Here is a 20,156-nt window from a genome sequence, read left to right as displayed (position 1 = left end):
TGCTGTACCTGTCCTGGTAGTGTTTGATGGGCACAGTGTAGAGGGAGCTTTACTCTGTATCTAACCCCGTGCTGTACCTGTCCTGGGAGTGTTTGATGTGGACAGTGTAGAGGGAGCGTTACTCTGTATCTAACCCCGTGCTGTACCTGTCCTGGGAGTGTTTGATGGGGACAGTGTATAGGGAGCTTTACTCTGTATCTAACTCCGTCCTGTACCTGTCCTGGGAGTGTTTGATGGGACAGTGTAGAGGGAGCTTTACTCTGTATCTAACCCAGTGCTGTACCTGTCCTGGGAGTGTTTGATGGGGACAGTGCAGAGGAGCTTTACTCGGTATCGAACCCCGTGCTTTACCTGTCCTGGGAGTGTTTGATGGGGACAGTGTAGCGGGAGCTTTACTCTGCATTTAACCCTGTGATGTACCTGTCCTGGGAGTGTTTGAAGGGGACAGTGTAGAGGGAGCTTTACTCTGTATCTAACCCCGTGCTGTACCTGTCCTGCGAGTGTCTGATGGGGTCAGTGTAGAGGGTGCTTTACTCTGTATCTAACCCCGTGCTGTACCTCTCCTGGGAGTGTTTGATTCGGTCAGTGCAGAGGGAGCTTTACTCTGTATCTAACTCCGTGCGGTACCTGTCCTGGGAGTGTTTGATGGGACAGTGTAGAGGGAGCTTTACTCTGTATCTAACCCAGTGCTTTACCTGTCCTGGGAGTGTTTGATGGGGACAGTGCAGAGGGAGCTTTACTCTGTATCGAATCCTGTGCTTTACCTGTCCTGAGAGTGTTTGATGGGGACAGTGTAGAGGGAGCTTTACTCTGTATTTAACCCTGTGCTGTACCTGTCCTGGAGTGTTTGATGGGGACAGTGTAGAGGGAGCTTTACTCTGTATCGAACCCCGTGCTGTACCTGTCCTGGGAGTGTTTGATGGGGACAGTGTAGAGGGAGCTTTACTCTGTATTTAACCCTGTGCTGTACCTGTCCTGGAGTGTTTGATGGGGACAGTGTAGAGGGAGCGTTACTCTGTATTTAACCCCGTGCTGTACCTGTCCTGGGAGTGTTTGATAGGGACAGTGTAGAGGGAGCTTTACTCTGTATCTAACCCCGTGCTGTAACTGTCCTGGGAGTGTTTGATGGGGTCAGTGTAGAGGGAGCTTTACTCTGTATCTAACCCTGGGCTGTACCTGTCCTGGGAGTGTTTGATGGGAACAGTGTAGAGGGAGCTTTACTCTGTATCAACCCCGTGCTGTACCTGTCCTGGGAGTGTTTGATGGGGACAGTGTATAGGGAGCTTTACTCTGTATCTAACCCTGTGCTGTACCTGTCCTGGGAGTGTTTGATGTGGACAGTGTAGAGGGAGCTTTACTCTGTATCTAACCCCGTGCTATACCTGTCCTGGGAGTGTTTGATGGGGACAGTGTATAGGGAGCTTTACTCTGTATCTAACTCCGTGCTGTACCTGTCCTGGGAGTGTTTGATGGGGACAGTGTAGAGGGAGCATTACTGTGTATCTAAACCCGTGCTGTACCTGTCCTGGGAGTGTTTGATGTGGACAGTGTAGAGGGAGCTTTACTCTGTATCTAACCCCGTGCTGAACCTGTCCTGGGAGTGTTTGATAGGGACAGTGTAGAGGGAGCTTTACTCTGTATCTAACCCCGTGCTGTACCTGTCCTGGGAGTGTTTGATGGAGACAGTGTATAGGGAGCTTTACTCTGTATCTAACTCCGTGCTGTACCTGTCCTGGGAGTGTTTGATGGGGACAGTGCAGAGGGAGCTTTCCTCTGTATCAAACCCCGTGCTGTACCTGTCCTGGGAGTGTTTGATGGGGTCAGTGTAGAGGGGGCTTTACTCTGTATCTAACGCTGGGCTGTACCTGTCCCGGGAGTGTTTGACGGGAACAGTGTAGAGGGAGCTTTACTCAGTATCAACCCTGTGCTGTACCTGTCCTGGGAGTGTTTGATGGGGACAGTGTATAGGGAGCTTTACTCTGTATCTAACCCCGTGCTGTACCTGTCCTGGGAGTGTTTGATGGGGACAGTGTATAGGGAGCTTTACTCTGTATCTAACTCCGTGCTGTACCTGTCCTGGGAGTGTTTGATGGGGACAGTGCAGAGGGAGCTTTCCTCTGTATCAAACCCCGTGCTGTACCTGTCCTGGGAGTGTTTGATGGGGACAGTGTAGCAGGAGCTTTACTCTGTATTTAACCCTGTGATGTACCTGTCCTGGGAGTGTTTGATGGGGACAGTGCAGAGGGAGCTTTACTCTGTATCGAACCCCGTGCTGTACCTGTCCTGGGAGTGTTTGATGGGGACAGTGTAGCGGGAGCTTTACTCTGTATTTAACCCTGTGATGTACCTGTCCTGGGAGTGTTTGATGGGAACAGTGCAGAGGGAGCTTTACTCTGTATCGAACTCCGTGCTGTATCTGTCCTGAGAGTGTTTGATGGGGACAGTGTAGAGGGAGCTTTACTCTGTACCTAACCCCGTGCTGTACCTGTCCTGGGAGTGTTTGATGGGCACAGTGTAGAGGGAGCTTTACTCTGTATCATCCCCGTGCTGTACCTGTCCTGGGAGTGTTTGATGTGGACATTGTAGAGGGAGCGTTACTCTGTATCTAACCCCGTGCTGTACCTGTCCTGGGAGTGTTTGATGGGGACAGTGTATAGGGAGCTTTACTCTGTATCTAACTCCGTCCTGTACCTGTCCTGGGAGTGTTTGATGGGACAGTGTAGAGGGAGCTTTACTCTGTATCTAACCCAGTGCTGTACCTGTCCTGGGAGTGTTTGATGGGGACAGTGCAGAGGAGCTTTACTCTGTATCGAACCCCGTGCTTTACCTGTCCTGGGAGTGTTTGATGGGGACAGTGTAGCGGGAGCTTTACTCTGCATTTAACCCTGTGATGTACCTGTCCTGGGAGTGTTTGATGGGGACAGTGTAGAGGGAGCTTTACTCTGTATCTAACCCCGTGCTGTACCTGTCCTGGGAGTGTCTGATGGGGTCAGTGTAGAGGGAGCTTTACTCTGTATCTAACCCCGTGCTGTACCTGTCCTGGGAGTGTTTGATGCGGTCAGTGCAGAGGGAGCTTTACTCTGTATCTAACTCCGTGCTGTACCTGTCCTGGGAGTGTTTGATAGGGACAGTGTCGAGGGAGCTTTACTCTGTATCTAACCCCGTGCTGTACCTGTCCTGGGAGTATTTGATGGGGTCAGTGTAGAGGCAGCTTTACTCTGTATCTAACCCTGGGCTGTACCTGTCCTGGGAGTGTTTGATGGGAACAGTGTAGAGGGAGCGTTACTCTGTATCAACCCCGTGGTGTACCTGTCCTGGGAGTGTTTGATGGGGACAGTGTATAGGGAGCTTTTCTCTGTATCTAACCCCGTGCTGTACCTGTCCTGGGAGTGTTTGATGTGGACAGTGTAGAGGGAGCTTTACTCTGTATCGAACCCCGTGCTGTACCTGTCCTGCGAGTGTTTGATGGGGACAGTGTACAGGGAGCTGTACTCTGTATCTAACTCCGTGCTGCACCTGTCCTGGGAGTGTTTGATGGGACAGTGTAGAGGGAGCTTTACTCTGTATCTAACCCAGTGCTGTACCTATCCTGGGAGTGTTTGATGGGGACAGTGCAGAGGGAGCTTTACTCTGTATCGAACCCCGTGCTTTCCCTGTCCTGGGAGTGTTTAATGGGGACAGTGTAGCGGGAGCTTTACTCTGTATTTAACCCTGTGATGTACCTGTCCTGGGAGTGTTTGATGGGGACAGTGCAGAGGGAGCTTTACTCTGTATCGAAACCCGTGCTGTACCTGTCCTGGGAGTGTTTGATGGGGACAGTGTAGAGGGAGCTTTACTCTGTATTTAACCCTGTGCTGTATCTGTCCTGGGAGTGTTTGATGGGGAGAGTGTAGAGGGAGCTTTACTCTGTATTTAACCCTGTGCTGTACCTGTCCTGGAGTGTTTGATGGGGACAGTGTAGAGGGAGCTTTACTCAGTATCGAACCCCGTGCTGTACCTGTCCTGGAGTGCTTGATGGGGACAGTGTAGAGGGAGCTTTACTCTGTATCTAACCCCGTGCTGTACCTGTCCTGGGAGTGTTTGATAGGGACAGTGTAGAGGGAGCTTTACTCTGTATCTAACCCCGTGCTGTAACTGTCCTGGGAGTGTTTGATGGGGTCAGTGTAGAGGGAGCTTTACTCTGTATCTAACCCTGGGCTGTACCTGTCCTGGGAGTGTTTGATGGGAACAGTGTAGAGGGAGCTTTACTCTGTATCAACCCCGTGCTGTACCTGTCCTGGGAGTGTTTGATGGGGACAGTGTATAGGGAGCTTTACTCTGTATCTAACCCTGTGCTGTACCTGTCCTGGGAGTGTTTGATGTGGACAGTGTAGAGGGAGCTTTACTCTGTATCTAACCCCGTGCTATACCTGTCCTGGGAGTGTTTGATGGGGACAGTGTATAGCGAGCTTTACTCTGTATCTAACTCCGTGCTGTACCTGTCCTGGGAGTGTTTGATGGGACAGTGTAGAGGGAGCTTTACTCTGTATCTAACCCCGTGCTATACCTGTCCTGGGAGTGTTTGATGGGGACAGTGTATAGCGAGCTTTACTCTGTATCTAACTCCGTGCGGTACCTGTCCTGGGAGTGTTTGATGGGGACAGTGTAGAGGGAGCTTTACTCTGTATCTAACCCCGTGCTGAACCTGTCCTGGGAGTGTTTGATAAGGACAGTGTAGAGGGAGCTTTACTCTGTATCTAACCCCGTGCTGTACCTGTCCTGGGAGTGTTTGATGGGGTCAGTGTAGAGGGAGCTTTACTCTGTATCTAACGCTGGGCTGTACCTGTCCCGGGAGTGTTTGACGGCAACAGTGTAGAGGGAGCTTTACTCAGTATCAACCCTGTGCTGTACCTGTCCTGGGAGTGTTTGATGGGGACAGTGTATAGGGAGCTTTACTCTGTATTTAACCCTGTGATGTACCTGTCCTGGGAGTGTTTGATGGGGACAGTGCAGAGGGAGCTTTACTCTGTATCGAACTCCGTGCTGTATCTGTCCTGGGAGTGTTTGATGGGGACAGTGTAGAGGGAGCTTTACTCTGTACCTAACCCCGTGCTGTACCTGTCCTGGGAGTGTTTGATGGGCACAGTGTAGAGGGAGCTTTACTCTGTATCTAACCCCGTGCTGTACCTGTCCTGGGAGTGTTTGATGTGGACAGTGTAGAGGGAGCGTTACTCTGTATCTAACCCCGTGCTGTACCTGTCCTGGGAGTGTTTGATGGGGACAGTGTATAGGGAGCTTTACTCTGTATCTAACTCCGTCCTGTACCTGTCCTGGGAGTGTTTGATGGGACAGTGTAGAGGGAGCTTTACTCTGTATCTAACCCAGTGCTGTACCTGTCCTGGGAGTGTTTGATGGGGACAGTGCAGAGGAGCTTTACTTGGTATCGAACCCCGTGCTTTACCTGTCCTGGGAGTGTTTGATGGGGACAGTGTAGCGGGAGCTTTACTCTGCATTTAACCCTGTGATGTACCTGTCCTGGGAGTGTTTGATGGGGACAGTGTAGAGGGAGCTTTACTCTGTATCTAACCCCGTGCTGTACCTGTCCTGCGAGTGTCTGATGGGGTCAGTGTAGAGGGAGCTTTACTCTGTATCTAACCCCGTGCTGTACCTGTCCTGGGAGTGTTTGATGCGGTCAGTGCAGAGGGAGCTTTACTCTGTATCTAACTCCGTGCGGTACCTGTCCTGGGAGTGTTTGATAGGGACAGTGTAGAGGGACCTTTACTCTGTATCTAACCCCGTGCTGTACCTGTCCTGGGAGTGTTTGATGGGGTCAGTGTAGAGGGAGCTTTACTCTGTATCTAACCCTGGGCTGTACCTGTCCTGGGAGTGTTTAATCGGAACAGTGTAGAGGGAGCTTTACTCTGTATCAACCCCGTGGTGTACCTGTCCTGGGAGTGTTTGATGGGGACAGTGTATAGGGAGCTTTACTCTGTATCTAACCCCGTGCTGTACCTGTCCTGGGAGTGTTTGATGTGGACAGTGTAGAGGGAGCTTTACTCTGTATCGAACCCCGTGCTGTACCTGTCCTGGGAGTGTTTGATGGGGACAGTGTACAGGGAGCTGTACTCTGTATCTAACTCCGTGCTGTACCTGTCCTGGGAGTGTTTGATGGGACAGTGTAGAGGGAGCTTTACTCTGTATCTAACCCAGTGCTGTACCTGTCCTGGGAGTGTTTGATGGGGACAGTGCAGAGGGAGCTTTACTCTGTATCGAACCCCGTGCTTTACCTGTCCTGGGAGTGTTTGATGGGGACAGTGTAGCGGGAGCTTTACTCTGTATTTAACCCTGTGATGTACCTGTCCTGGGAGTGTTTGATGGGGACAGTGCAGAGGGAGCTTTACTCTGTATCGAAACCAGTGCTGTACCTGTCCTGGGAGTGTTTGATGGGGACAGTGTAGAGGGAGCTTTACTCTGTATTTAACCCTGTGCTGTATCTGTCCTGGGAGTGTTTGATGGGGAGAGTGTAGAGGGAGCTTTACTCTGTATTTAACCCTGTGCTGTACCTGTCCTGGAGTGTTTGATGGGGACAGTGTAGAGGGAGCTTTACTCTGTATCTAACCCCGTGCTGTACCTGTCCCGGGAGTGTTTGATGGGGTCAGTGTAGAGGGAGCTTTACTCTGTACCTAACCCCGTGCTGTACCTGTCCTGGGAGTGTTTGATGGGCACAGTGTAGAGGGAGCTTTACTCTGTATCTAACCCCGTGCTGTACCTGTCCTGGGAGTGTTTGATGTGGACAGTGTAGAGGGAGCTTTACTCTGTATCTAACCCCGTGCTGTACCTGTCCTGGGAGTGTTTGATGGGGACAGTGTATAGGGAGCTTTACTCTGTATCTAACTCCGTCCTGTACCTGTCCTGGGAGTTTTTGATGGGACAGTGTAGAGGGAGCTTTACTCTGTATCTAACCCAGTGCTGTACCTGTCCTGGGAGTGTTTGATGGGGACAGTGCAGAGGGAGCTTTACTCTGTATCGAACCCCGTGCTTTACCTGTCCTGGGAGTGTTTGATGGGGACAGTGTAGCGGGAGCTTTACTCTGCATTTAACCCTGTGATGTACCTGTCCTGGGAGTGTTTGATGGGACAGTGTAGAGGGAGCTTTACTCTGTATCTAACCCCGTGCTGTACCTGTCCTGGGAGTGTTTGATGCGGTCAGTGTAGAGGGAGCTTTACTCTGTATCTAACCCCGTGCTGTACCTGTCCTGGGAGTGTTTGATGGGGTCAGTGTAGAGGGAGCTTTACTCTGTATCGAAACCCGTGCTGTACCTGTCCTGGGAGTGTTTGATGCGGTCAGTGCAGAGGGAGCTTTACTCTGTATCTAACCCCGTGCTGTACCTGTCCTGGGAGTGTTTGATGGGGTCAGTGTAGAGGGAGCTTTACTCTGTATCCAACCCCGTGCTGTACCTGTCCTGGGAGTGTTCGATGGGGACAGTGTAGAGGGAGCTTTACTCTGAATCTAACACCGTGCTGTACCTGTCCTGGGAGTGTTTGATGGGGACAGTGTAGAGGGAGCTTTACTCTGTATCTAACCCCGTGCTGTACCTGTCCCGGGAGTGTTTGATGGGGTCAGTGTAGAGGGAGCTTTACTCTGTACCTAACCCCGTGCTGTACCTGTCTTGGGAGTGTTTGATGGGCACAGTGTAGAGGGAGCTTTACTCTGTATCTAACCCCGTGCTGTACCTGTCCTTGGAGTGTTTGATGTGAACAGTGCAGAGGGAGCTTTACTCTGTATCTAACTCCGTGCGGTACCTGTCCTGGGAGTGTTTGATAGGGACAGTGTAGAGGGACCTTTACTCTGTATCTAACCCCGTGCTGTACCTGTCCTGGGAGTGTTTGATGGGGTCAGTGTAGAGGGAGCTTTACTCTGTATCTAACCCTGGGCTGTACCTGTCCTGGGAGTGTTTAATGGGAACAGTGTAGAGGGAGCTTTACTCTGTATCAACCCCGTGGTGTACCTGTCCTGGGAGTGTTTGATGGGGACAGTGTATAGGGAGCTTTACTCTGTATCTAACCCCGTGCTGTACCTGTCCTGGGAGTGTTTGATGTGGACAGTGTAGAGGGAGCTTTACTCTGTATCGAACCCCGTGCTGTACCTGTCCTGGGAGTGTTTGATGGGGACAGTGTACAGGGAGCTGTACTCTGTATCTAACTCCGTGCTGTACCTGTCCTGGGAGTGTTTGATGGGACAGTGTAGAGGGAGCTTTACTCTGTATCTAACCCAGTGCTGTACCTGTCCTGGGAGTGTTTGATGGGGACAGTGCAGAGGGAGCTTTACTCTGTATCGAACCCCGTGCTTTACCTGTCCTGGGAGTGTTTGATGGGGACAGTGTAGCGGGAGCTTTACTCTGTATTTAACCCTGTGATGTACCTGTCCTGGGAGTGTTTGATGGGGACAGTGCAGAGGGAGCTTTACTCTGTATCGAAACCAGTGCTGTACCTGTCCTGGGAGTGTTTGATGGGGACAGTGTAGAGGGAGCTTTACTCTGTATTTAACCCTGTGCTGTATCTGTCCTGGGAGTGTTTGATGGGGAGAGTGTAGAGGGAGCTTTACTCTGTATTTAACCCTGTGCTGTACCTGTCCTGGAGTGTTTGATGGGGACAGTGTAGAGGGAGCTTTACTCTGTATCTAACCCCGTGCTGTACCTGTCCCGGGAGTGTTTGATGGGGTCAGTGTAGAGGGAGCTTTACTCTGTACCTAACCCCGTGCTGTACCTGTCCTGGGAGTGTTTGATGGGCACAGTGTAGAGGGAGCTTTACTCTGTATCTAACCCCGTGCTGTACCTGTCCTGGGAGTGTTTGATGTGGACAGTGTAGAGGGAGCTTTACTCTGTATCTAACCCCGTGCTGTACCTGTCCTGGGAGTGTTTGATGGGACAGTGTAGAGGGAGCTTTACTCTGTATCTAACCCCGTGCTGTACCTGTCCTGGGAGTGTTTGATGCGGTCAGTGTAGAGGGAGCTTTACTCTGTATCTAACCCCGTGCTGTACCTGTCCTGGGAGTGTTTGATGGGGTCAGTGTAGAGGGAGCTTTACTCTGTATCGAACCCCGTGCTTTCCCTGTCCTGGGAGTGTTTGATGCGGTCAGTGCAGAGGGAGCTTTACTCTGTATCTAACCCCGTGCTGTACCTGTCCTGGGAGTGTTTGATGGGGTCAGTGTAGAGGGAGCTTTACTCTGTATCCAACCCCGTGCTGTACCTGTCCTGGGAGTGTTCGATGGGGACAGTGTAGAGGGAGCTTTACTCTGAATCTAACACCGTGCTGTACCTGTCCTGGGAGTATTTGATGGGGACAGTGTAGAGGGAGCTTTACTCTGTATCTAACCCCGTGCTGTACCTGTCCCGGGAGTGTTTGATGGGGTCAGTGTAGAGGGAGCTTTACTCTGTACCTAACCCCGTGCTGTACCTGTCTTGGGAGTGTTTGATGGGCACAGTGTAGAGGGAGCTTTACTCTGTATCTAACCCCGTGCTGTACCTGTCCTTGGAGTGTTTGATGTGGACATTGTAGAGGGAGCTTTACTCTGTATCTAACCCCGTGCTGTACCTGTCCTGGGAGTGTTTGATGGGGACAGTGTATACGGAGCTTTACTCTGTATCTAACTCCGTCCTGTACCTGTCCTGGGAGTGTTTGATGGGACAGTGTAGAGGGAGCTTTACTCTGTATCTAACCCAGTGCTGTACCTGTCCTGGGAGTGTTTGATGGGGACAGTGCAGAGGGAGCTTTACTCTGTATCGAACCCCGTGCTTTACCTGTCCTGGGAGTGTTTGATGGGGACAGTGTAGCGGGAGCTTTACTCTGCATTTAACCCTGTGATGTACCTGTCCTGGGAGTGTTTGATGGGACAGTGTAGAGGGAGCTTTACTCTGTATCTAACCCCGTGCTGTACCTGTCCTGGGAGTGTTTGATGCGGTCAGTGTAGAGGGAGCTTTACTCTGTATCTAACCCCGTGCTGTACCTGTCCTGGGAGTGTTTGATGGGGTCAGTGTAGAGGGAGCTTTACTCTGTATCTAACCCCGTGCTGTACCTGTCCTGGGAGTGTTTGATGCGGTCAGTGCAGAGGGAGCTTTACTCTGTATCTAACCCCGTGCTGTACCTGTCCTGGGAGTGTTTGATGGGGTCAGTGTAGAGGGAGCTTTACTCTGTATCTAACCCCGTGCTGTACCTGTCCTGGGAGTGTTTGATGGGGACAGTGTAGAGGGAGTTTTGCTCTGTGTCTAACCCCGTGCTGTACCTATCCTGGGAGTGTTTGATGGGGTCAGTGTAGAGGGAGCTTTACTCTGTTTCTAACACCGTGCTGTACCTGTCCTGGGAGTGTTTGATGGGGACAGTGTAGAGGGAGCTTTACTCTGTATCTAACCCCGTGCTGTACCTGTCCTGGGAGTGTTTGATGGGGACAGTGTAGAGGGAGCTTTACTCTGTTCCTAACCCCGTGCTTTACCTGTCCTGGGAGTGTTTGATGGGGTCAGTGTAGAGCGAGCAGTTTGATGGGGTCAGTGTCGAGGGAGCAGTTTGATGGGGACAGAGTAGAGGGAGCAGTTTGATGGGGACAGTGTCGAGGGAGCAGTTTTATGGTGTCAGTGTAGAGGGAGCAGTTTGATGGGGACAGTGTAGAGGGAGCAGTTTGATGGGGACAGTGTAGAGGGAGCAGTTTGATGGGGTCAGTGTAGAGGGAGCAGTTTGATGGGGGCAGTGTAGAGGGAGCAGTTTGATGGGGGCAGTGTAGAGGGAGCAGTTTGATGGGGACAGTGTCGAGGGAGCAGTTTGATGGGGGCAGTGTAGAGGGAGCAGTTTGATGGGGGCAGTGTAGAGGGAGCAGTTTGATGGGGGCAGTGTAGAGGGAGCAGTTTGATGGGGGCAGTGTAGAGGGAGCAGTTTGATGGGGGCAGTGTAGAGGGGGCAGTTTGATGGGGGCAGTGTAGAGGGAGCAGTTTGATGGGGGCAGTGCAGAGGGAGCAGTTTGATGGGGGCAGTGTAGAGGGAGCAGTTTGATGGGGGCAGTGTAGAGGGAGCAGTTTGATGGGGGCAGTGTAGAGGGAGCAGTTTGATGGGGGCAGTGTAGAGGGAGCAGTTTGATGGGGGCAGTGTAGAGGGAGCAGTTTGGTGGGGGCAGTGTAGAGGGAGCAGTTTGATGGGGACAGTGTAGAGGGAGCAGTTTGATGGGGGCAGTGTAGAGGGAGCAGTTTGATGGGGGCAGTGTAGAGGGAGCAGTTTGATGGGGGCAGTGTAGAGGGAGCAGTTTGATGGGGGCAGTGTAGAGGGAGCAGTTTGATGGGGGCAGTGTAGAGGGAGCAGTTTGATGGGGGCAGTGTAGAGGGAGCAGTTTGATGGGGGCAGTGTAGAGGGAGCAGTTTGATGGGGGCAGTGTCGAGGGAGCAGTTTGATGGGGGCAGTGTAGAGGGAGCAGTTTGATGGGGACAGTGTAGAGGGAGCAGTTTAATGGGGGCAGTGTAGAGGGAGCAGTTTGATGGGGTCAGTGTAGAGGGAGCAGTTTGATGGGGGCAGTGTCGAGGGAGCAGTTTGATGGGGGCAGTGTAGAGGGAGCAGTTTGATGGGGACAGTGTAGAGTGAGCAGTTTGATGGGGGCAGTGTAGAGGGAGCAGTTTGATGGGGGCAGTGTAGAGGGAGCAGTTTGATGGGGGCAGTGTAGAGGGAGCAGTTTGATGGGGGCAGTGTAGAGGGAGCAGTTTGATGGGGGCAGTGTAGAGGGAGCAGTTTGATGGGGGCAGTGTAGAGGGAGCAGTTTGATGGGGGCAGTGTAGAGGGAGCAGTTTGATGGGGGCAGTGTAGAGGGAGCAGTTTGAAGGGGGCAGTGTAGAGGGAGCAGTTTGATGGGGGCAGTGTAGAGGGAGCAGTTTGATGGGGGCAGTGTAGAGGGAGCAGTTTGATGGGGACAGTGTAGAGGGAGCAGTTTGATAGTGGCAGTGTAGAGGGAGCAGTTTGATGGGGGCAGTGAAAAGGGAACAGTTTGATGGGGGCAGTGTAGAGGGAGCAGTTTGATGGGGGCAGTGTAGAGGGAGCAGTTTGATGGGGGCAGTGTAGAGGGAGCAGTTTGATGGGGACAGTGTAGAGGGAGCAGTTTGATGGGGGCAGTGTAGAGGGAGCAGTTTGATGGGGGCAGTGTAGAGGGAGCAGTTTGATGGGGGCAGTGTAGAGGGAGCAGTTTGATGGGGGCAGTGTAGAGGGAGCAGTTTGATGGGGGCAGTGTCGAGGGAGCAGTTTGATGGGGGCAGTGTAGAGGGAGCAGTTTGATGGGGGCAGTGTAGAGGGAGCAGTTTGATGGGGGCAGTGTAGAGGGAGCAGTTTGATGGGGGCAGTGTAGAGGGAGCAGTTTGATGGGGGCAGTGTAGAGGGAGCAGTTTGATGGGGGCAGTGTAGAGGGAGCAGTTTGATGGGGGCAGTGTAGAGGGAGCAGTACCCTGCAGCTTGCCTCAGGCAGTGACTGAGTGGTGTTTAACAGGGTATCGCTGGAACGGACGTGGCGAAGGAGGCGTCCGACATCATCCTCACAGACGACAACTTCTCCAGCATTGTTAAGGCTGTAAAGTGGGGTCGAAACGTCTACGATAGCATCGCCAAATTCCTGCAGTTCCAGTTAACGGTCAATGTGGTGGCAGTCATTGTGGCGTTCACAGGAGCCTGCATCACCCAGGTTAGTGGTCAGCAGAACACACCCTCGAGGGCAGTACGGTGGCGCAGTGCGTTCGCTCTGCTGCCTCACAGCGCCGAGGTCCCGGGTTCGGTCCCGGCTCTGGGACACTGTCCGTGTGGAGTTTGCACATTCTCCCCGTGTCTGTGTGAGTCCCTCCCCCACAACCCAAAAGATGTGCAGAGAAGGTGGATTGGCCACGCTAAATTGTCCCAAAAATGAATTGCGCACTCTAAAAAATTGTTTTAAGTATAACGCTCCCTCCTTCCAACAATCAGACCAGTTAATGAGATATCTGTACACTGACTGGTGTCTCTCAGTCTTCTCTCTCTCTCAGGGAGATATCTGTACACTGACAGGTGTCTCTCAGTCCTCTCTCTCTCTCAGGGAGATATCTGTACGCTGACTGGTGTCTCTCAGTCCCCTCTCTCTCAGGGAGATATCTGTACACTGACAGGTGTCTCTCAGTCCTCTCTCTCTCTCAGGGAGATATCTGTACACTGACTGGTGTCTCTCAGTCCCCCCTCTCTCTCTCAGGGAGATATCTGTACACTGACTGGTGTCTCTCAGTCCCCTCTCTCTCAGGGAGGTCTCTGTACACTGACTGGTATCTCTCAGACCCTCTCTCAGGGAGAGATCTGTACACTGACTGGTGTCTCCCAGTCCTCTCTCTCTCTCAGGGAGATATCTGTACACTGACTGGTGTCTCTCAGTCCCCTCTCTCTCAGGGAGGTATCTGTACACTGACTGGTGTCTCTCAGTCCCCTCTCTCTCTCAGGGAGATATCTGTACACTGACTGGTATCTCTCAGTCCCCCCTCTCTCTCAGGGAGATATCTGTACACTGACTGGTATCTCTCAATCCCCTCTCTCTCAGGGAGATATCTGTACACTGACTGGTATCTCTCAGTCCCCTCTCTCTCAGGGAGAGATCTGTACACTGACTGGTGTCTCTCAGTCCTCTCTCTCTCTCTCAGGGAGGTATTTGTACACTGACTGGTATCTCTCAGTCCCCTCTCTCAGGGAGATATCTGTACACTGACTGGTGTCTCTCAGTCCTCTCTCTCTCTCTCAGGGAGATATCTGTACACTGACTGGTGTCTCTCAGTCCCCTCTCTCTCAGGGAGATAGCTGTACACTGACTGGTGTCTCTCAGTCCCCTCTCTCTCTCTCAGGGAGATATCTGTACACTGACTGGTGTCTCTCAGTCCCCTCTCTCTCAGGGAGATAGCTGTACACTGACAGGTGTCCCTCACTCCCCTCTCTCTCAGGGAGATATCTGTACACTGACTGGTGTCTCTCAGTTCGTCCACTCTCTCAGGGAGATAGCTATACACTGACTGGTGTCTCTCAGTCCCCTCTCTCTCAGGGAGATATCTGTACACTGACTGGTGTCTCTCAGTCCCCACTCTCTCAGGGAGATATCTGTGCACTGACTGGTGTCTCTCAGTCCCCTCTCTCTCAGGGAGATATCTGTACACTGACTGGTGTCTCTCAGTCCCCTCTCTCTCAGAGAGATATCTGTACACTGACCGGTGTCTCTCAGTCCCCTCTCTCTCAGGGAGATATCTGTACACTGACTGGTGTCTCTCAGTCCCCTCTCTCTCAGGGAGATATCTGTACACTGACTGGTGTCTCTCAGTCCCCTCTCTCTCAGGTAGATATCTGTGCACTGACTGGTGTCTCTCAGTCCCCCCTCTCTCTCTGGGAGATATCTGTACACTGACTGGTGTCTCTCAGTCCTCTCTCTCTCTGGGTGATATCTGTACACTGACTGGTGTCTCTCAGTCCCCTCTCTCTCAGGGAGATATCTGTACACTGACTGGTGTCTCTCAGTCCCCTCTCTCTGTCAGGGAGATATCTGTACACTGACTGGTGTCTCTCAGTCCCCTCTCTCTCAGGGAGATAGCTGTACACTGACAGGTGTCCCTCACTCCCCTCTCTCTCAGGGAGATATCTGTACACTGACTGTTGTATCTCAGTTCGCCCTCTCTCTCAGGGAGATATCTGTACACTGACTAGTGTCTCTCAGTCCCCTCTCTCTCTGGGAGATATCTGTACACTGACAGGTGTCCTTCACTCCCCTCTCTCTCAGGGAGATATCTGTACACTGACTGGTGTCTCTCAGTTCGCCCTCTCTCTCAGGGAGATAGCTGTACACTGACTGGTGTCTCTCAGTCCCCTCTCTCTCAGGGAGATATCTGTACACTGACTGGTGTCTCTCAGTCCTCTCTCTCTCTCAGGGAGATATCTGTACACTGACTGGTGTCTCTCAGTCCTCTCTCTCTCTCAGGGAGATATCTGTACACTGACTGGTGTCTCTCAGTCCTCTCTCTCTCTCAGGGAGATATCTGTACACTGACTGGTGTTTCTCAGTCCCCTCTCTCTCTCTCAGGGAGATATCTGTACACTGACTGGTGTCTCCCAGTCCTCTCTCTCTCTCTCAGGGAGATATCTGTACACTGACTGGTGTCTCTCAGTCCCCTCTCACTCAGGGAGATATCTGTACACTGACTGGTGTCTCTCAGTCCCCTCTCTCTCTCAGGGAGATATCTGTGCACTGACTGGTATCTCTCAGACCCCTCTCTCTCTCAGGGAGATATCTGTACACTGACTGGTGTCTCTCAGTCCTCTCTCTCTCAGGGAGATATCTGTACACTGACTGGTGTCTCTCAGTCCCCTCTCTCTCAGGGAGATATCTGTACACTGACTGGGGTCTCTCAGTCCTCTCTCTCTCTCTCAGGGAGAGATCTGTACACTGACTGGTGTCTCTCAGTCCCCTCTCTCTCAGGGAGATATCTGTACACTGACGGGTGTCTCTCAGTCCTCCCTCTCTCTCAGGGAGGTATCTGTACACTGACTGGTATCTCTCAGTCCCCTCTCTCAGGGAGATATCTGTACACTGACTGGTGTCTCTCAGTCCTCTCTCTCTCTCTCAGGGAGATATCTGGACACTGACTGGTGTCTCTCAGTCCCCTCTCTCTCTCAGGGAGATATCTGTACACTGACTGGTGTCTCTCAGTCCTCTCTCTCTCTCAGGGAGATATCTATACACTGACTGGTGTCTCTCAGTCCCCTCTCTCTCTCAGGGAGATACCTGTACACTGAATGGTGTCTCTCAGTTCCTCTCTCTCTCCGGCAGATATCTGTACACTGACTGGTGTCTCTCAGTCCCCTCTCTCTCTCTCAGGGAGATATCTGTACACTGACTGGTGTATCTCAGTTCGCCCTCTCTCTCAGTGAGATATCTGTACACTGACTAGTGTCTCTCAGTCCCCTCTCTCTCTGGGAGATATCTGTACACTGACTGGTGTCTCTCAGTCCCCTCTCTCTCTCAGGGAGATATCTATACACTGACTGGTGTCTCTCAGTCCCCTCTCTCTCAGGGAGATATCTGTACACTGACTGGTGTCTCTCAGTTCGCCCACTCTCTCAGGGAGATAGCAAGACACTGACTGGTGTCTCTCAGTCCCCTATCTCTCTCAGGGAGATATCTGTCCACTGACTGGTGTCTCTCAGACTCCCCCTCTCTCTTTCAGGCAGATATCTGTACACTGACTGGTGTCTCTCAGTTCTCTCTCTCTCAGGGAGATATCTGTACACTGACTGGTGTCTCTCAGTCCCCTCTCTCTCAGGGAGATATCTGTACACTGACTGGTGTCTCTCAGTCCTCTCTCTCAGGGAGATATCTGTACACTGACTGGTGTCTCTCAGTCCCCTCTCTCTCAGAGAGATATCTGTACGCTGACTGGTGTCTCTCAGTCCCCTCTCTCTCAGGGAGATATCTGTACACTGACTGGTGTCTCTCAGTCCCCCCTCTCTCTCTGGGAAATATCTGTACACTGACTGGTGTCTCTCAGTCCTCTCTCTCTCAGGGTGATATCTGTACACTGACTGGTGTCTCTCAGTCCCCTCTCAGGGAGATATCTGTACACTGACTGGTGTCTCTCAGTTCCCTCTCACTCTCAGGGAGATATCTGGACACTGACTGGTATCTCTCAGTCCCCTCTCTCTCTCTCAGGGAGATATCTGTACACTGCCTGGTGTCTCTCAGTCCCCTCTCTCTCAGGGAGATATCTGTACACTGACTGGTGTCTCTCAGTCCTCTCTCTCAGGGAGATATCTGTACACTGACTGGTGTCTCTCAGTCCCCTCTCTCTCAGGAGATATCTGTACACTGACTGGTGTCTCTCAGTCCCCTCTCTCTCAGGGAGATATCTGTACACTGACTGGTGTCTCTCAGTCCTCTCTCTCAGGGAGATATCTGTACACTGACTGGTGTCTCTCAGTCCCCTCTCTCTCAGGGAGATATCTGGACACTGACTGGTGTCTCTCAGTCCCCTCTCTCTCAGGGAGATATCTGTACACTGCCTGGTGTCTCTCAGTCCCTCTCTCTCTCGGGGAGATATCTGTACACTGACTGGTGTCTCTCAGTCCCCTCTCTCTCTCTCAGGGAGATATCTGTCCACTGACTGGTGTCTCTCAGTCCCCTCTCTCGGGGAGATATCTGTACACTGCCTGGTGTCTCTCAGTCCCTCTCTCTCTCAGGGAGATATCTGTCCACTGACTGGTGTCTCTCAGTCCCCTCTCTCGGGGAGATATCTGTACACTGACTGGTGTCTCTCAGTCCCCTCTCTCTCTCTCAGGGAGATATCTGTCCACTGACTGGTGTCTCTCAGTCCCCTCTCTCGGGGAGATATCTGTACACTGACTGGTGTCTCTCAGTCCCCTCTCTCTCTCTCAGGGAGATATCTGTACACTGACTGGTGTCTCTCAGCCCCCTCTCTCTCAGGGAGATATCTGTACACTGACTGGTGTCTCTCAGTCCCCTCTCTCTCAGGGAGATATCTGTACACTGACAGGTGTCCCTCACTCCCCTCTCTCTCAGGGAGATATCTATACACTGACTGGTGTCTCTCAGTTCGCCCTCTCTCTCAGGGAGATATCTGTACACTGACTGGTGTCTCTCAGTCCCCTCTCTCTCTCATGGAGATATCTGGACACTGACTGGTGTCTCTCAGTTCCCTCTCTCTCAGGGAGATATCTGTACACTGACTGGTGTCTCTCAGTCCCCTCTCTCTCTCAGGGAGATATCTGTACACTGACTGTTGTATCTCAGTTCACCCTCTCTCTCAGGGAGATATCTGTACACTGACTGGTGTCTCTCAGTCCCCTCTCTCTCGGGGAGATATCTGTACACTGACTGGTGTCTCTCAGTCCTCTCTCTCTCTCAGGGAGATATCTGTACACTGACTGGTGTTTCTCAGTCCCCTCTCTCTCTCTCAGTGAGATATCTGTACACTGACTAGTGTCTCTCAGTCCCCTCTCTCTCTGGGAGATATCTGTACACTGACAGGTGTCCCTCACTCCCCTCTCTCTCAGGGAGATATCTGTACACTGACTGGTGTCTCTCAGTCCCCTCTCTCTCAGGGAGATAGCTATACACTGACTGGTGTCTCTCAGTCCCCCCTCTCTCTCTCAGGGAGATATCTGTACACTGACTGGTGTCTCTCAGTCCCCCCTCTCTCTCTCAGGGAGATATCTGTACACTGACTGGTGTCTCTCAGTCCCCTCTCTCTCAGGGAGGTATCTGTACACTGACTGGTATCTCTCAGTCCCCTCTCTCAGGGAGAGATCTGTACACTGACTGGTGTCTCCCAGTCCTCTCTCTCTCTCTCAGGGAGATATCTGTACACTGACTGGTGTCTCTCAGTCCCCTCTCTCTCAGGGAGGTATCTGTACACTGACTGGTGTCTCTCAGTCCCCTCTCTCTCGCAGGGAGATATCTGTACACTGACTGGTATCTCTCAGTCCCCTCTCTCAGGGAGAGATCTGTACACTGACTGGTGTCTCTCAGTCCTCTCTCTCTCTCTCAGGGAGGTATCTGTACACTGACTGGTATCTCTCTGTCCCATCTCTCAGGGAGATATCTGTACACTGACTGGTGTCTCTCAGTCCCCTCTCTCTGTCAGGGAGATATCTGTACACTGACTGGTGTCTCTCAGCCCCCTCTCTCTCAGGGAGATATCTGTACACTGACTGGTGTCTCTCAGTCCCCTCTCTCTCAGGGAGATATCTGTACACTGACAGGTGTCCCTCACTCCCCTCTCTCTCAGGGAGATATCTATACACTGACTGGTGTCTCTCAGTTCGCCCTCTCTCTCAGGGAGATATCTGTACACTGACTGGTGTCTCTCAGTCCCCTCTCTCTCTCATGGAGATATCTGGACACTGACTGGTGTCTCTCAGTTCCCTCTCTCTCAGGGAGATATCTGTACACTGACTGGTGTCTCTCAGTCCCCTCTCTCTCTCAGGGAGATATCTGTACACTGACTGTTGTATCTCAGTTCACCCTCTCTCTCAGGGAGATATCTGTACACTGACTGGTGTCTCTCAGTCCCCTCTCTCTCGGGGAGATATCTGTACACTGACTGGTGTCTCTCAGTCCTCTCTCTCTCTCAGGGAGATATCTGTACACTGACTGGTGTTTCTCAGTCCCCTCTCTCTCTCTCAGTGAGATATCTGTACACTGACTAGTGTCTCTCAGTCCCCTCTCTCTCTGGGAGATATCTGTACACTGACAGGTGTCCCTCACTCCCCTCTCTCTCAGGGAGATATCTGTACACTGACTGGTGTCTCTCAGTCCCCTCTCTCTCAGGGAGATAGCTATACACTGACTGGTGTCTCTCAGTCCCCCCTCTCTCTCTCAGGGAGATATCTGTACACTGACTGGTGTCTCTCAGTCCCCCCTCTCTCTCTCAGGGAGATATCTGTACACTGACTGGTGTCTCTCAGTCCCCTCTCTCTCAGGGAGGTATCTGTACACTGACTGGTATCTCTCAGTCCCCTCTCTCAGGGAGAGATCTGTACACTGACTGGTGTCTCCCAGTCCTCTCTCTCTCTCTCAGGGAGATATCTGTACACTGACTGGTGTCTCTCAGTCCCCTCTCTCTCAGGGAGGTATCTGTACACTGACTGGTGTCTCTCAGTCCCCTCTCTCTCGCAGGGAGATATCTGTACACTGACTGGTATCTCTCAGTCCCCTCTCTCAGGGAGAGATCTGTACACTGACTGGTGTCTCTCAGTCCTCTCTCTCTCTCTCAGGGAGGTATCTGTACACTGACTGGTATCTCTCTGTCCCATCTCTCAGGGAGATATCTGTACACTGACTGGTGTCTCTCAGTCCCCTCTCTCTGTCAGGGAGATATCTGTACACTGACTGGTGTCTCTCAGTCCCCTCTCTCTCAGGGAGATATCTGTACACTGAATGGTGTCTCTCAGTCCCTCTCTCTCTCCGGGAGATATCTGTACACTGACTGGTGTCTCTCAGTCCCCTCTCTCTCTCTCAGGGAGATATCTGTACACTGACTGGTGTCTCTCAGTCCCCTCTCTCTCAGGGAGATAGCTGTACACTGACAGGTGTCCCTCACTCCCCTCTCTCTCAGGGAGATATCTGTACACTGACTGGTGTATCTCAGTTCGC

The 20,156-nt window shown here is 52.1% G+C and overlaps 1 protein-coding gene across 1 annotated transcript in view; it reads left to right on the top strand.

Annotated features, from left to right (window-relative positions):
• The window catches only part of LOC140399446 (plasma membrane calcium-transporting ATPase 3-like), a 177,136-nt gene extending 164,175 nt beyond the window's left edge, over nucleotides 1–12,961 (top strand). Inside the window, exons 12-13 of the mRNA XM_072489023.1 lie at nucleotides 12,486–12,710; nucleotides 12,953–12,961. Coding sequence (XP_072345124.1) covers nucleotides 12,486–12,710; nucleotides 12,953–12,961 — 234 coding nt within the window. The remainder of the gene's footprint in view (nucleotides 1–12,485; nucleotides 12,711–12,952) is intronic.
• The last annotated feature ends 7,195 nt before the right edge of the window (nucleotides 12,962–20,156 follow it).

The sequence above is a fragment of the Scyliorhinus torazame genome, chromosome 22 (assembly GCF_047496885.1).
Source record: "Scyliorhinus torazame isolate Kashiwa2021f chromosome 22, sScyTor2.1, whole genome shotgun sequence".
Taxonomy (NCBI): domain Eukaryota; kingdom Metazoa; phylum Chordata; class Chondrichthyes; order Carcharhiniformes; family Scyliorhinidae; genus Scyliorhinus; species Scyliorhinus torazame.
The sequence above is the reverse complement of the archived record's forward strand: the minus strand, read 5'-3'. Positions and strand labels throughout refer to the sequence as shown.